The sequence below is a fragment of the Cynocephalus volans genome, chromosome 10 (assembly GCF_027409185.1).
Source record: "Cynocephalus volans isolate mCynVol1 chromosome 10, mCynVol1.pri, whole genome shotgun sequence".
NCBI lineage: Eukaryota > Metazoa > Chordata > Mammalia > Dermoptera > Cynocephalidae > Cynocephalus > Cynocephalus volans.
In genome coordinates this window covers 19,722,853-19,737,903 of record NC_084469.1, presented here as the reverse complement: position 1 = coordinate 19,737,903, position 15,051 = coordinate 19,722,853, and the positions used below count along the sequence as shown (strand labels likewise).

Below are 15,051 nucleotides of genomic sequence, written 5' to 3'. Positions count from 1 at the left end.
TGTGTTTTGTTGATTGTAATACACTATACAAACGTTTTTTATTAGAACATAAAAATTTAGTACTACTCTGAAGAATGATAGTCCCAGATGACTGTCATTGACTCAGGTCACAGAGCAGAAAATGGGAAGTTTTAATTTTTTTTCATGTAATACAGTAGTAGAAGATGCCACTTAAATTACAAACACCTGTGAAACAATGTGCAGCCCTTAGGAGGGAGAGATCTGCCTTGCAGGGGAGGTGAACTTGTGACTATATGGCATGTGGACCTTATAAAACAAACACATTACCCCCTCTCCTCCAAGTTAGTGTGGTTCATTAACCGCTAATGGGAGATTAGCTTCATTTATAACTTAACTAGAATAAGGGTCTAGATACAGAACAAAAGGAAGAGTTAGGGAATTATTGGATATTGGTAGAGGCTAAAAATAGAAAGGCAGGGGAATCTGGAGAGCAGAGATGCAAAGTCACAGACCTACAGCAAGGGCAAAGAAAAGGAATTGATGAAGGGCTGGAAATAAAGAAGGGAGCCGAGAAATATGGGGGTGGGGGAAGTAGTTTAGGAGCCACTATGGGATACTTATTTATTATTTCAATTTATAAAACTGTGCCCAGTGCCAAGCCTTCTGGGTACACATGGAACAATAAATAATATTTGCCCATCTCTACTTCCGACTTTGTATTTTCCCTTTCTTTTATTAGTTGCATTCCCCATCTCCCATTTCCCATTATCAGCTATCACTCCTAATCCCCTGCCTGGAAGACAGATGAGTGTCTCCCACTAGATCCACAGGGTGCTTTCTGGATAACTTCATCAGCATTTTACTTCTACATACATTCCACCTGCCCCTCCAGAGGACTATAGCCAGGAACCCTCATGTATACACTTGATATTTGTGAAGAAGCAGGAATGGAGTACACTGTTTTGAAATTCCCTTCCATCCTTGTCTTGGAAAAGGAGAGGATTTTTGACTTGGGAAAGTGGGATGAACGTTCCTACTACCCCTGTGTTTGGATTTTTTTATTCCTATGTAAAATTGTCTAAAATTGTCAATTTAATGGCTGTTGCTTATTGTAGAGATATACATTGACCTGCTTTTAAGAAACTTGTTCTAGAAAGTAAGAAGGGGCATCTAAAATCTGAGGGCCCTCTATGTGTGAAGTCCTCTCCTGTTGCTTTATCTCTCATATCCACCCTGAGAGGTAGACAGTATTCTCCCCATTTTACAGAAGCTACTATTATCCACAGTCACACCGCTATATGGATTTAAGTTTTTCTGCTTAATTCCAGATTTTGCTCTTTCTATTATAGCAAATTTCTTTTAGGTAAAATAGGCACCAAGATAAGAAGGAAAGACACAAGAATGAAGAGTATAAAAGGAAGAGTATAAAGCCCTGATGTTAGACTTTCAATATGCTTTTAACAGCATTTTAACGGTGGTTTTTCTTTTAATGGATTGTTGTTACTGTGCTCAATTTTATTATTTGGCATGGCTATATCTAATAGGTACAAGATAACAGATATTATTGGGAAAGAAGAGGGACTTGGAACAGAGAACCTTCGAGGTTCTGGAATGATTGCTGGAGAATCCTCTTTGGCCTATGATGAGATCATCACTATCAGCCTGGTAAATCTTCCCAAAATGAAAGTTTTGAAGAGCTGACTGTGTGGCTAGGTTTAATTTTGCCCCCATCACTGCTATTCAGTCCCGAATGAGAGCATTTCCTAAAATCGTATATCGACGATTTTATTTTAATCATGTATGATAATGGGAAGTAGGATAATGTAAATAACTGAATTTCCCAAATATACTTAGCACCTCATTTTATCTTTTAGTTTAACTTCTTATTTCTCAAAATATCCTACCAGACTTTTTAACAGCTAGAATTTCTTCTCTTCTTATTACTTTCCTTGCTCACACCTTTAGTGGGGATACCAGCCATCTGTAAAATGGGCAAAAGTGTAGAAGTAAAGGGCCTATGATCAGTTAAGTGTTATTATTAAACGAATTTTGTCTTTTCTTTCCTTTGACCAGGAAATTGGTATTTTGTATTATTATTAATCAAACTTCAAAAAGGAAGTATTTACAACTTACCTGCCAAATCAACTAGCCCTTAAAAAAAAAAAAAAAGCAGTATTTATTTCTCTTAATGTGTATTTTACATATCTATGCCTTATTTCTTACAGCTTGGGAGAGGACATGTTTACATGACATGTAGAATTTATTCTTTTTTAAGGTGACATGCCGGGCCATTGGGATTGGGGCTTACATTGTTCGTCTGGGACAGAGAACCATCCAGGTTGAGAATTCTCACTTAATTCTGACAGGAGCTGGGGCCCTCAACAAAGTAAGTTTGCAGGGTTTGGGAGAAGTGTGTGAAGCTGTATGAAGATTATTGTGAATTCTTAATTTAAGATCCTAATTGGAGGGAAGCCATTCAATCCATGCCTTCCTCAGTCTATGTCTTCCCCTCTTTCTCCATCTTCCCAGCCATTGACTTACTTGCCTTTTCATTCATTCATTTCATTTAACAAAGATTTTGAGTACCTGCTATGTGCCAGGCACTATTCCAAGCCCTGTGTATATGTTAGTGAACAAACCATATAAAACACCTGCTCCAAAGAGCTTATATTTTAGTATCTTTCTAAAGAGACTAAGAATTAATTGAATCCTTCTGTTCTGCCCTACCCACCTCCCTTATTCTGATCTGAGTAAGGGATATGAGGAGATTTATTCTCACCCATGGTGCTGTATCTCATTCCAGTTGTACTAGTTCCCATTTTGGATCTACATCATGGATTAGGCACTGGTCTATGTGTTGAGGATATCAAGTTTTAACGTTTTGAGAAATCCATGATACACCTCTCAAAAGGGGCACTTTCTGTGGTCTGTTGTAAAAGATGAATTACTTGGTAAATATTGAGAGGGAACATGGGTGAATGGATGCATGAATGGATCACTAGGAAAGAATATGATGTAGAAATTTATGTTTCCTTCCAATGGAAAGGCTCATACCTGGCTGGCCAATTGGCTCAGTTGGTTAGAGCACAGCCTTATAACGCCAAGTTCACAGGTTCAGATCTCAGAACCAGCCAGCCACCAAAAAAAAGAAGAGAAAGGCTTGTGCCATTGTAATCCAAGCTCATAGGGGCTTTTCCAAAGAGGAAAAATGGATGAAGAAGTCACTGCTTATTAGAGTGAAAACTATCTAAGAATACCTGAATATATAAAGGACAATGCAATCTGATGTTTTTACAGGCATAGGAAAATAATCTTCTTTATAGAGTCAGAAATATGTAATGGAACAGTCTGGGGCTGGCTGCCCTTGTGCAACTTATACGACCTCAGCTCCTCAGCTTTCTTTCTTTCTTTCTTTTTTTTTTTTAATTTTATTTTGTCGATATACATTGTGGCTGATTATTGCTCCCCATCACCAAAACCTCCCTCCCTTCTCCCTCCCCCCTCCCCCCCAACAATGTCCTTTCTGTTTGCTTGTCGTTTCAACTTCAAGTAATTGTGGTTATTGTATCTTCTTCCCCCCTCTCAGCTTTCTTATCTATCAAAGGGGGATAATAATTTATACCTTTAAATAACATTGTGGCGATTAAATGAAAAAACATAAGTAAAAGTACCTAGTACTTGGCGCTAAGTGTTGGCCCTCATTAAAATTTCAGTTCCCCTTTCCTCTCTCTTACATAGTTTAGTGACTGAGCTTGAGAAGTTGTACATGTACTAAATTCTATTAGAGATTGTGTTTACTAGACTTGCAGGAAATTTTTATCAAGCCTTGATTTTCAAGGGGAGGGATAGGAACTCAGTGTCCTATCCTATCATTGCCATTTAGAAAAAGTTGAAAATTCTGTCAGTCCAATTAGCTTTGGGGGATGTCAGAAATTAGAGGAGTCATTTGATGTGATCAGCTTGCTTTCTGTATTCATATGAACTCTTTATCCTTCTCTGGGTTTGCTTTTCTTACCAAGGAGAGGCAGAGTAGCGCTAACAATGGCAAACTTGGCTGTCCTCATCCCTTTTTGGAGAGTAGCCTAGAAATAAAGATTGTGAACTGCCACTACTGAAAAAGATTATTGCAGTGGGAGAAACTGCTGAGAATCTTCAATTTTTTTTAACTTGCTCTTTTGGGTACCTTCTTAGGATCAGATATTGATGAACGTTGAAGAGAATTTTAGGTACCATTGTCTATGAAGATAGAATTTTTAAAAGATACCTATGAGGGTACTTCAAAAAGTTTGTAGAAAAATAGAATTAAACAATAATATGAATCTTTTCATGAGCTTATTGAAATACCCTCGTATATTTCCATGATGTTCCCATAACACAGACGTAATTTCTGAAATGTGTCTTGTTACCCTGAGTTTCTCCTCGCCCCTACCCCCCTGCCAGATACTATGTTACACGCAAAGAATATTACAAAAAGCAAAGGTTGTTGGGCTTTTTTCATTTTTGTTTGTTTGTTTTTGCCTGAAAACTTGCTAGTTGAATCTCATTTGTGCCATAAAGAAAGCATTAGGGATTTTTTCTTAAAATCTGGTTGAATTGTTCTGATCAAATTCATTATATTTACCTTCCTCCTAGCCTGTAGGGCTGCTTGTTAAAGGAAAAGGCTAGTTGCAGGGGGAAAGGCAAATAAAGCCATTGCTGTAACTTACCAGACAATGCTCATTTCCAAAAGGACATGACCACTTTTAGCTGAAGGGAGAGATCAGTTATAGAGGTTACCTAATCCTGTTCTGCCTGCTTCACTATCTTCATGTCTCTACCTCCTAAGTATAGAGTCATGTTGCTGGAACCCAATTTCGTGCAAATTTGTTGAGAATGTCTTGTCAGCCACTTTGCTTATCAGGTATAAAGAAGGAAACTATATGGGAGTTACCATGCTCAGATTGCTTCTTCTGACTCATTCCTTGTGCGTGTTGTCTTTGTGTGTGCTGATGTTTTTCTACATCTCTGTTTGCCTTTCTTTCTGTAGGTATCTCGCTGTCTCACGTACTCTGTGGGTGTGTGCAAGTCACTCTGAGTACATGTCTTCTTCTGTGTGAATACTGATCTCTGATCTGTCCATCTTTTTTTGTCTGTGTCTTGCTTATAGATCCCTCTCTCTATGTGCCTCCCTGAGTGTCCATATGTGAGAAGATGTTTGTGCGTTTGAAACACTGTAGTGCTTCCTTTCTTAAGCCTTGACTATTTTGCTCGTAATGTGTGTGTACCTGTGTAAAGAGGAAATGTAAATATAGTTGGTATATGCAAGCTTATATATGGTCTTAGACTGAAATCATTTGACCCTCATCTTTCTGAGTCTTCATCCTTTATGTTAAACATTGGGGTGAAGAATATGAAGGGGGGGTGCACAGAGGTTATAGGAAAAAAAATCTTGTGTGTGCAAGTGCCGATCCCGTTGACCCCTTTGAAAATTGAAATAATGATAATGTGTGTCTCCTGACTGCATCAAAGTATCAGCACATCAAAAGCCAGGAGGCATGAAATGCAAATGATAAAGTGAAAGCAGATGGATTGTGCATGATCGCCTGATGCCCAATGAATTTTAAAAGGTGCCGCTTTGCAAGGGGTGGGGTGGGGAGTGGGGGTGGGGGACTGAAATAAACACGTTATCCCTGCAATTTTTTTTTGTTCTTCATGCTCACTCCTGACAATATTTTTTCACACTTGAGTGAACACCTACTCCATCTCTCTCTCCCCTTCTCCCTATCTCCCTCTCTCTTTCTCCTCTCCAACTCTCTCCCCGCCCCCACCCAACCCTCCCCACCACCTCTTACACGGCTCAGGTCATGTTGCTGCAGCTCCAGCGGAAATAATAAGATATAAACCACGAGGTTGTTATTTGCATAGAAATAGCATGGAGCCCCAGGCAGCAAGTGAGAAGGACACAGGGATCATTTGTCTAAAATTTTAATGAAAACTTTTGCTGAGGTAGAGATTTTTTTAAAAACTTTCTTTCTACCTGCTTTTCCCCTTCCTGCCCCCCCCACCCAAACCCCATTACTGATTTGACTTAACATGATTCAACTTGAAGAGAAAGGGTTGACACTCCACATATCAAACTCCCATAATGCAGCAACATGTAAATTGTTTGTTCATTTAATAGATATGAAGCTGAAGAGACACACATTTCCAACTTAATACATTGCATGTGTACATCAAGCTTTTATGACTACACTCCATCTCAGCACATACTTGATGTTGCCCATCATTAGCCGACTTGCTTTTAATTAGTTTAAACCTTCCTTCCTTTCGCTTCCAAAGACTCTAACTTTTTAAAGGATTACTTTTTGTAGCCTACATTAGTAACCTGCATGTAAAATATAAATATTCCAGCAGTTGTCTGGTTATTTTTTTTTTTTACTTTCAGTAGTTTTACTGTACATTTTATTCATGGGTACCATCTTTTGCCACTGTGTCCTTTGTTCTGAAACCAGAAAGTGCTTCCCACATTTGTATTTTTATCCCTTTCCCCTTGTAATCTCAGTATTTGTGTATTCTCTTTCTATATCTGTCTTACTTTGTTGCCTGTAGTTATTTGTAAATTATTCAAAATGTTACCAAGTTGAGGAGAGATACAGTATCTGGATTTTCTTTATGTTGTGGAAGTAGATTTGATGTTTGAACTAATAACAGTAGGCTGGTGATTAGGGGCAGCCTAAATGGCTTTATTTGAAACTCAAAATCAAGATGATCTGTCTGGTTCCTTGCTATCTTCTGGGTGGGCTAGTGCTGTCAGGACCATTTTATAGTTCTTTACGTCTTTGTTTTTTTGTTTTTGCTTTTTTTTTTTTTTTTTTTAAACTGGCCAGTATGGGGATCCAAACCCTTAACCTTGGTGTTAGAGGGCCAAACTCTAATCAACTCAGCTAGCCAGTCAGCCCTGGACCATTTTATAGATGGGAGAATTAAAACAGTAAGAGGGAAAATGACTTGGTAATTCCATTGATAGACACTAGATCAGGGTCAGAATAAGAACTTCCGTATCCCTAAGTTTCACTGAAGAAGGGCCCAGGCCTCTGTGCTTTGCATCCATAAGGCCTAAGAAGAGAGGGTGGTCTGGTCTTTTTCCTTTTTGTCCATATGTTGTGAGAGTGATGACATAAATAAGAGAAGCTTCTGGGGCTGGCCGGTTAGCTTACTCAGTAGAGCATGGTACTGATAACATCAAGGTCAAGGGTTTGGATCCTCATACCTGCCAGCTGCCAAAAAAAAAAAAGAGCGAGAAGCTTCTAAGGGCATGCTGTTTCATGTCACTCAAGGCAGTAAATCATAGGTTTCTAACTCCAAGAACTATAGTCTGTGGGTATCACATTCCTCAGAATGCCTCACTGTGTGTTAAGGGCAAACCTGATAGAGGTGGCAACTACCCAGCTTAAAGGGAGTCATGCTGGCCTGGCAGAGACAGTAACTTTTTTACTCGGAGAACTGGTAAGGTAGACCCTTAAGAAGATGAGATGATTTGCAGAGTCATAAACTCCTAAATCCACATGCTACTTGGACATTTGCAGTAACATTTATATTTAATTCCCCTACCCCACCATGCTTCCTCACAGTTTCTATTCAGTATGTTTAACATGGTGTCAGGTGGCAGATAGGCTAGAAGGACCTAGTAGTATAAGGGAACACTGATGTGGACTAGAGCCTGCAAGCTCTCAGTCCATTGCCCCAGACTTGGTGAGAGCCTACTCTGTATAACAGAGAAATCAGAATTTGCAGTTTATGGTTGTCTTCTGGACAGTAACTGCCTATGGAGGTAAGGCATGGGCCAATGGCTGTGATATGTGGGTGATAGATTCACTTAGCAGGTGATAGGTGACTTCCTTGTGGTAATCATTGTTTTTTTTTTTTTTTTGTCTTTTTCGTGACCGGCACTCAGCCAGTGAGTGCACCGGCCATTCCCATATAGGATCCGAACCCACCGCGGGAGCATCGCTGCGCTCCCAGCGCCGCACTCTCCCGAGTGCGCCACGGGCTCGGCCCGTGGTAAGCATTTTAAAGCTTCTGCTTCTCTACCAGGAAAAAATAAAAATCACATAATCTCATCCCGCTAGTGAGATCAGGTCCCTCTTTCCACTGAATCTGCCAGGAAAAAAGAAATTACATGACACGTGTGGCTAGGGCTGTTAGTCCTGTAGATTGCTAATTCTGCTAATCTTGCTTTTGTGACATTATATGAGTTGTCACATCCTTCTTTGGATCTCAGTTTCCATATACATATTTTTATGTAGCTGTGCAATATGGAATGTGACGTTATCACAGCTGGCTCTGTTGGGCAGAGTACAAGAATTACTCCTATGAGTGGGTCTTACCTGTAGCACCTGCACTGTACAAGCTCTACATGACACACAATGGGAGAGAGTCATGGAGGCTCAAATAAGGAAGGAGAGATTTATTTAGCTCTCACTGTGGGGCGGGCAGCATTGTAACTTTCATATAACTTGAAGAGGCTAAGAGCATGGGCTCTAGAACAAGGTTGCTCGGTTTTAATTCCTGACTGTATCATTTACTAGTTCTATGACCACGGGCAATTTACTTAACCTCTCCAGGTTACAGTTTTATTAACTATAAAATGGGGGATAATAATAGTACCTATCTACCAGGGTTGTTGTGAGGATTAAATGAGTTAATATGGGTCAAACAGTGGCACTGTTGTAGTCTCTAAGATCCATTTAGGGTACTTTCTCACTGAAATTCATTATCCAGGCCATGGAAAGGAAATACAAACACAATATTAGCTATATTTTCTGATTCTTCGAAGGCAAAAATTCCTTCAAGAAAATGTTAGATGGCAGTCCTCACCCTGGTGGTACATTCATGTATGACTGTTCCAGTAGATGTTATCTAAAGACAATCAACACGCTTTGGAAAGCCATTAACATGTGAGGTACCATGTTCGGTCACGATAGGGCAGTATATGTTTCAGTCATCTGTCTATTAGAGTCCCCAAGGACATATTGTTACAGTAGCCCATAATCAGTGTAAGGATCAGTCCATCACTTTGCATTTTTAAAAGTCTCTAACTACCTATTTTCATAATGGACAGTTCCTGTACTCCCATAGCTCCAGACAGGATTGCTCTTCTTTCTAAAGTGAGCATTTTATCTTCCTTTCAAGTAATCCTTGCTTTATTAGCATTTTGAATGAGTTCTCAGAAAGGATTGCAATGGGTAGATATCTTCAGTTATCAAGCCCTCCCCCTACCATACACACACATTTACACAAAGTATAGGTAAATTTAGCCCCATTTGGGGGAGTTGTTTTGTTTTTTTGTTTGCTGTTTCTTAGGTTTGGTAGAAAACTGTACCAGGTATGTTTGACTCTGTTAGTGAGCCTTGGTGATATGCCAGCAGCCTGGTCCTGAGTGCTGTAGTTTAGAGATCTTGCAGGTTGGAATTGCCATTCAGAGCTCCATTATAGAAGTTGGGTCTGGCTCTGTAAAAGAACCTCATGCATGTATGGTGGTTTAGAGACCAAGAACTTGGGAGAATCTACAGCAAGTACCAGTCCAGAGCTTCCAGATAAATGAAAGCTCTGGGGCCCTACTTGGGGCATTAATACAGACTCAGGAATTATCATGTTTAATAACCTATTGTAAATATGCTGAAGCCTTTTGGTGTAGAACCTTTAGATTAAAAAACAAACAAACAAAACTTTTGATCAGTCCCCTCCCTGACCATTTGCTAGGTAAGAAATTTGGGGCTTCAATCTGTTCAGGTCTCAATTTCCTCTTTTAAAATGGGAAGCATAATACATTTCTGACCTTAAAGAGGAAGAGCAGAGGATCTCTTAATCTATTCTCTTTAATTTCTAGTATTCTGTGATGCTTGAAGATGTATATTGATCTTTAGCCAGGGAACAATGTTAGGTTGGAGCAGGGAGAGGATATCCTGGAGGAGGAGAATACAAAAGAAAAGTTATTACATATTAGAGTACTATATATTAGTGAGATTACATGTTAGTTATATATGGGGCTGGCCAGTTAGCTCACTTGGTGAAGTGTGGTGCTCATAGCACCAAGGTCATGGGTTTGGATCCCCATACCAGCTAGCCACCAAACAAATGAACAAAATAAACCATATTAGTGAAATATAAGATAATTACATATTAGTGAGATTAGGAATGGAAGTTGTAGAGCATGATTATTTAAAAATTTCTTATCTTGGGGGCTAGCCGGTTGCCTCACTTGGTTACAGTGTAGTGCTGATGACACCAAGTAACATCAAGAGTTACTGATCCTTGAACCAGCCAGCTGCCCCCCCAAAAAAAAAAATTTTTTTTTTTTTAAATCTTATTTCTTATCTGGATTATAGAAAAGTAAAATGCTATATGTTGTTGTTCACAATTACAAGTGGCCATAGAATTATAAATGTTGGGATTGGAAGGATCCTTAGAAGTCCAACTACTCAACTGTTGCTTGAATTTCCTCTGTGCCACCATTGCCAAATATTCATTCAATTATGCTTGAAAAATTCAACTGAAGAGGAGCTCAGTACTTTTTCAGACAGTCCCTTTCATCTGCATAAAGTTCTTCCTTATATTTGGCTTAGAGTCTGCTTCCCTATACAGACAAACTGATTGCTCTTAAAAATAGTGTTCAAAATTAACAAAGAAACTCCCAGTTTTATAGTAGGACCTATGGAAAATTGAATGGAACCAAAATCTTTCCCATGTATTTTTGCGTTCAGAGTCTGGTCTTGCCTCAAGTACAAATTTAGTGAAGATTAAGATGCTATTCCAAGATAGAAAAGAAACTGGATGTGTAAATAGCAATCTTGCCAGTTAAAAATATGAACTAAGTAGTAATTACAAGAGAAACACTTAAAGCTTAATTTCACTTTGAAGTACTCTATGAAACCTTAATTTCTTAGTGATCTCCTGCACAGCGTCATGCAAGACTTTTAGAGCACGATTATCTCCTGCTTTCTCATTACCTGCCTTGTTGAAGGTCAGGATCCTAATATGTGGTTAGAGGATAGGTCTTTTGGAGTGCCATATTTGTAGATAGCAGCAAAACACATTGGGTCTCAGGTTTGGTGGAATCAGGAAAGGTGATATAGACCGAGGTACTCAAAGCCCTAAAGGCACACAAACAAAAGCTTGAACTGCTAGAATTTATTACCCTCTCCCCTCAGTGAGCAGTCTCTGGCTCACTTCATCCATGTGGACCTTCGTTATCTCTACCCTATCTCCAGAGTGTCCATTTCAACCTCCAGGATTCTGATGCTATCTGAGTATTAGAAAGAAGAAATGCCTGTACTTCCCAGATTCTGTGGCACGTAGGGTCTGCACTTTCTGCCTCTCATAAAACGTTGCCCCTGACCTCAAGCTAAGTGCCCACTTAAGTTTGTGAACATGGGCTCTTAGGCAGAGCAGTTTCTTAAGCTTCTTCATTTTCCAGTCAGTCATAAGTTATACCTTTACATGTTAGATTTTTCTACACATGTTCATAGCTCTGTCTTTGCAGATCATTGTGCACTGTAAGCTTTGCTACTCCATCAGCCCCTCTTTTCTCTCTTTAACCTTCCTTCTCCCCTAACCCTAGCGTGAAACCCAAGTAAATTAGCTTCTCACACCTGCCCCCCAGTTAAAAAAAAAATCCCATAGTCCTCCAACAGTGTCTTGGATTTGCAGTCAGCAGCCATCTCCAATAACCATCAGGCTGTCAGCTTTGTAGCTCCCCACTACCTCCCACCTCCCCCATCACTCACCAGAGGAAAAAGAGAGCCAGAGCAAGAGCTTGAAATATATCATGCAATAGTGTATCATGAATTTGTTGTGAATCACAGCAGTGAAGCAGGTTTATTTATTTCTGAGACCTTAAATCAATACAAAGTAGGTCTCTTAGTTCTGAAGCTGGGATGGAGTGTGAAAAAATGAGCCCATTGTACTCTTAAAACTTTGGGGAAAGGAGATGACAGCTATATAATTCCATTTACCAGGCACTAGGGGCTTAAATGTGAAGGTGACAGGGAGCTCTTTGTGCATTTAGAGCACCGTATCCTCTAAATAAAAGATCTGTAGACTTGATAGTGGAGCATAGCTCCAAGTTTAATAATCTCCAAGCCTTAGACCAAGCCAATATGTTCCCAAGTCAGAAAGGTCCCCCCCAAACACTCATAAATTAAAAGTGCAAGAACTGCACACGTTGGTAGATTAGAAATGCAAGGACTCCGGTCTTTTCCAGGAGGAAGACAGACCTGGGCCCTGGCTGTGCACAGAACTGCTGTGTGAATATGATAAAGATGTAGGAAATGAGACTGTTTAGAAAACCTGACTCCTGGATGTTCATCATTCTAGGGATTGTCCCCTGTGCATGGACCCAAATCTAGTTATGTCTCCTCTCATTCAGAGTGACCATCATCACACAGTCTTATCAGCTAATGTACACAATAAGGAGTGTTGAATTATGAAAGGAGAAGCTTTAAGAGCTTTTTAGATTGAACTACAGATTACCATGACCAGACTTCAAGTTTTTCTGGTTGATTTTTGACTGATTCCTAATTTTAACAGTGTCGCAGTGTCTGGGATTTAAGACCTTCAAAATAGTTTGCACATCCGAGAAATTGAGAAATCATTGTTGTTAAGGAAAAGAACCTACCCAAACTTAACCAACAGCATAAGATACAAATATGAGAAATTAGGACCATTGGAACATATAATCAACTTTTGAATATCTTTATTTTCTATCTGACCCAACGATAAAATACACCTTTTCTCAACAGATAAAGCAGGTTTATGCAACTCGGTAGAGCAACCGTAATAATTCTAGCCTAGTTTAATCCTAGCCCAGGTAAAGAATTTTGAAAGGAAAAACAAACAAACAGAAATCAACACCCAGAATTTTCAATGGGGAAAAGTAGAAAGATAGGAAAATTGAACCACTCATTTTTTTTTTCCTGCGGTGTCTAGTATGGGAATCTGAACCCTTGAGTTTGGTATTACAACAGTGCACTCTAACCAGAACCTCTTATTTTGCTTAAGAAAGCTGCTACACATTACAACACTAATATGAAAGACTTTTGCTTATAGTAGGTCAACTTGCTGAAAATACAAATCGAAGTTGAGTTTTTATAGAGCACTAAGAATTGTAGTTGTTCACATGCATTTATTATATGCCTGTTATGTGTAAAGCTGTTCTGATGCTGTGGAGATACAAAGATGATTCCTGCTTTCATGGAGATTAAAATCTAGGCTAAAAGACAACAATAGGCTTAGAATACATTATTGTGTTCTAATAAAATAAAATTGCTGCCCACCAGATGTAAATGAGAAAACACAAGCCAAAAGACTACAGAGATGAAGAGTCAGTGCTACTCCCCAAGAAGCCAGGGCCCAGCAAGCACCAAACTCCAGTGCCTAGCCACTGGTGGCACAACAGTCAGTTACACAGCAATCTGTCTTCGACACCAGCCTATCCAGACAATAGGTGTAACTGAAAAACAAGAATTTTTAAAATTCAATTCTCATCTTTAGAAAACATATACCGGAAGGCCGCCCGTGGCTCACTCAGGAGAGTGCGGTGCTGACAACACCAAGCCAAGGGTTAAGATCCCCTTACCGGTCATCTTTAAAAAAAAAAAAAGAAAGAAAAAAAGAAAAGAAAAAGAAAACACATACCTGATAAAAGTCTGGTATTCAGAATATATAAAGAATTCACAGAACTCAGCAAAAAAACCCCACAGTAATTAAAAACATAGGCAAGAAATTTGAATAGACACTTCACTGGAGAAGATACAAGGATGTTAAATAAGCACATGAAAAGATGCCTATCACCAGTCATTAGGGAAATGCAAATTAAAACCACAATTAAGGGCTGGCTGGTTAGCTCAGTTGGATAGAGCATGGTATTGATAACACCTATATGTTCAGATCACATACATGCCAGCTGCCAAAAAATAAATAAATAAATAAAACAATTAGACATTAAAAAATTTTTTTAATGTTTAATTGACAAATACCAAGTGTTGATGAGGATGGGGGACAACTGGAACTCTCATATGTTGTTGGTGTGAATGCAAAATGGTACAGCCATTTTGAAAAAGGTTGTTATTTTTTAATAAAGATAGCTATTTACTTACCATACTACCTAGCATTCTCCCTTCTATATACTTACCCTATAGAAATGAAAATATATATCCACACAAAAAACCTATACATGAATATCTATAGCAGCTTTATTCATAATCCCTCAAACAGGAAACAACTCAAATGCACACCAACAGGCAAACAGATGGACAAGTTGTGGTACTTCCATAAAATGGAATTCTATACAGCAATGAAAAGGAACTACTGATACCTGCATCAGCATGAGTGAATCTCAGGTGCATTATGCTAACAGGAATAATCTAGACTCAAGGCTACATACTGTATGACTCCATTTATATAACATTCTAGAAAAGGAAAAACTACTGGGATGGAAAGCAGATCAGTGGTTGTTAGGGGTAGGAGGAGAGGGCTGGCTACAGAGGAGCAGGAGGGAACTTTTTAGGATAAGATGCTCTTTATCTTGATTGTGGTGGTGGTTATATGACTAGATGTGTTTGTCAAAATTCATAGAATTGTAGACTTAAAATGGACAGTTTTGCTATATGTAAATTATACCTCAATAAATCAGACTTAATAAAATTTAAAAATTCTTCATATTTGTTTGTGGATTTTTTTCTTTTTTTGGCAGCTGCCTGTACTAGGGATCAAACCCTGGACTTTGGTGTTTAACACCATGCTCTAACCAATTGATCTAACTGGCTGGGCAATTTCCATATTTGGAATTAATTTATTGTCAGTACTCTCAAGTCCCAGCTAAATGAGCAGTTGATAGATCCCTGGGATCAATGATTTTTTTTGACAGTCAATTTTGTCTCCAGAAGCCTACACTTTTCTCACACATTTGACAAGCAAACTATCATGTGGCTCTTCTCTACCCCTTTACATTAAAAATGAATCTCTGTTCCTCACCCACTCCACCTTCAAGTCCTTATTGTTCCTCTGCCATCTAATTCACTCTACGCCTCAGTAGACAGAGATCCACCAGGG

The 15,051-nt window shown here is 39.0% G+C and overlaps 1 protein-coding gene across 9 annotated transcripts in view; it reads left to right on the top strand.

The window, feature by feature from the left end:
- Positions 1-15,051, top strand: part of ACACA (acetyl-CoA carboxylase alpha) — a 293,591-nt gene that overhangs the window by 225,527 nt on the left and 53,013 nt on the right. For all 9 annotated transcript variants that reach the window (XM_063112234.1, XM_063112233.1, XM_063112232.1 and 6 more), the window contains 2 exons: positions 1,506-1,626; positions 2,237-2,347. In XM_063112234.1, coding sequence (XP_062968304.1) covers positions 1,506-1,626; positions 2,237-2,347 — 232 coding nt within the window. The remainder of the gene's footprint in view (positions 1-1,505; positions 1,627-2,236; positions 2,348-15,051) is intronic.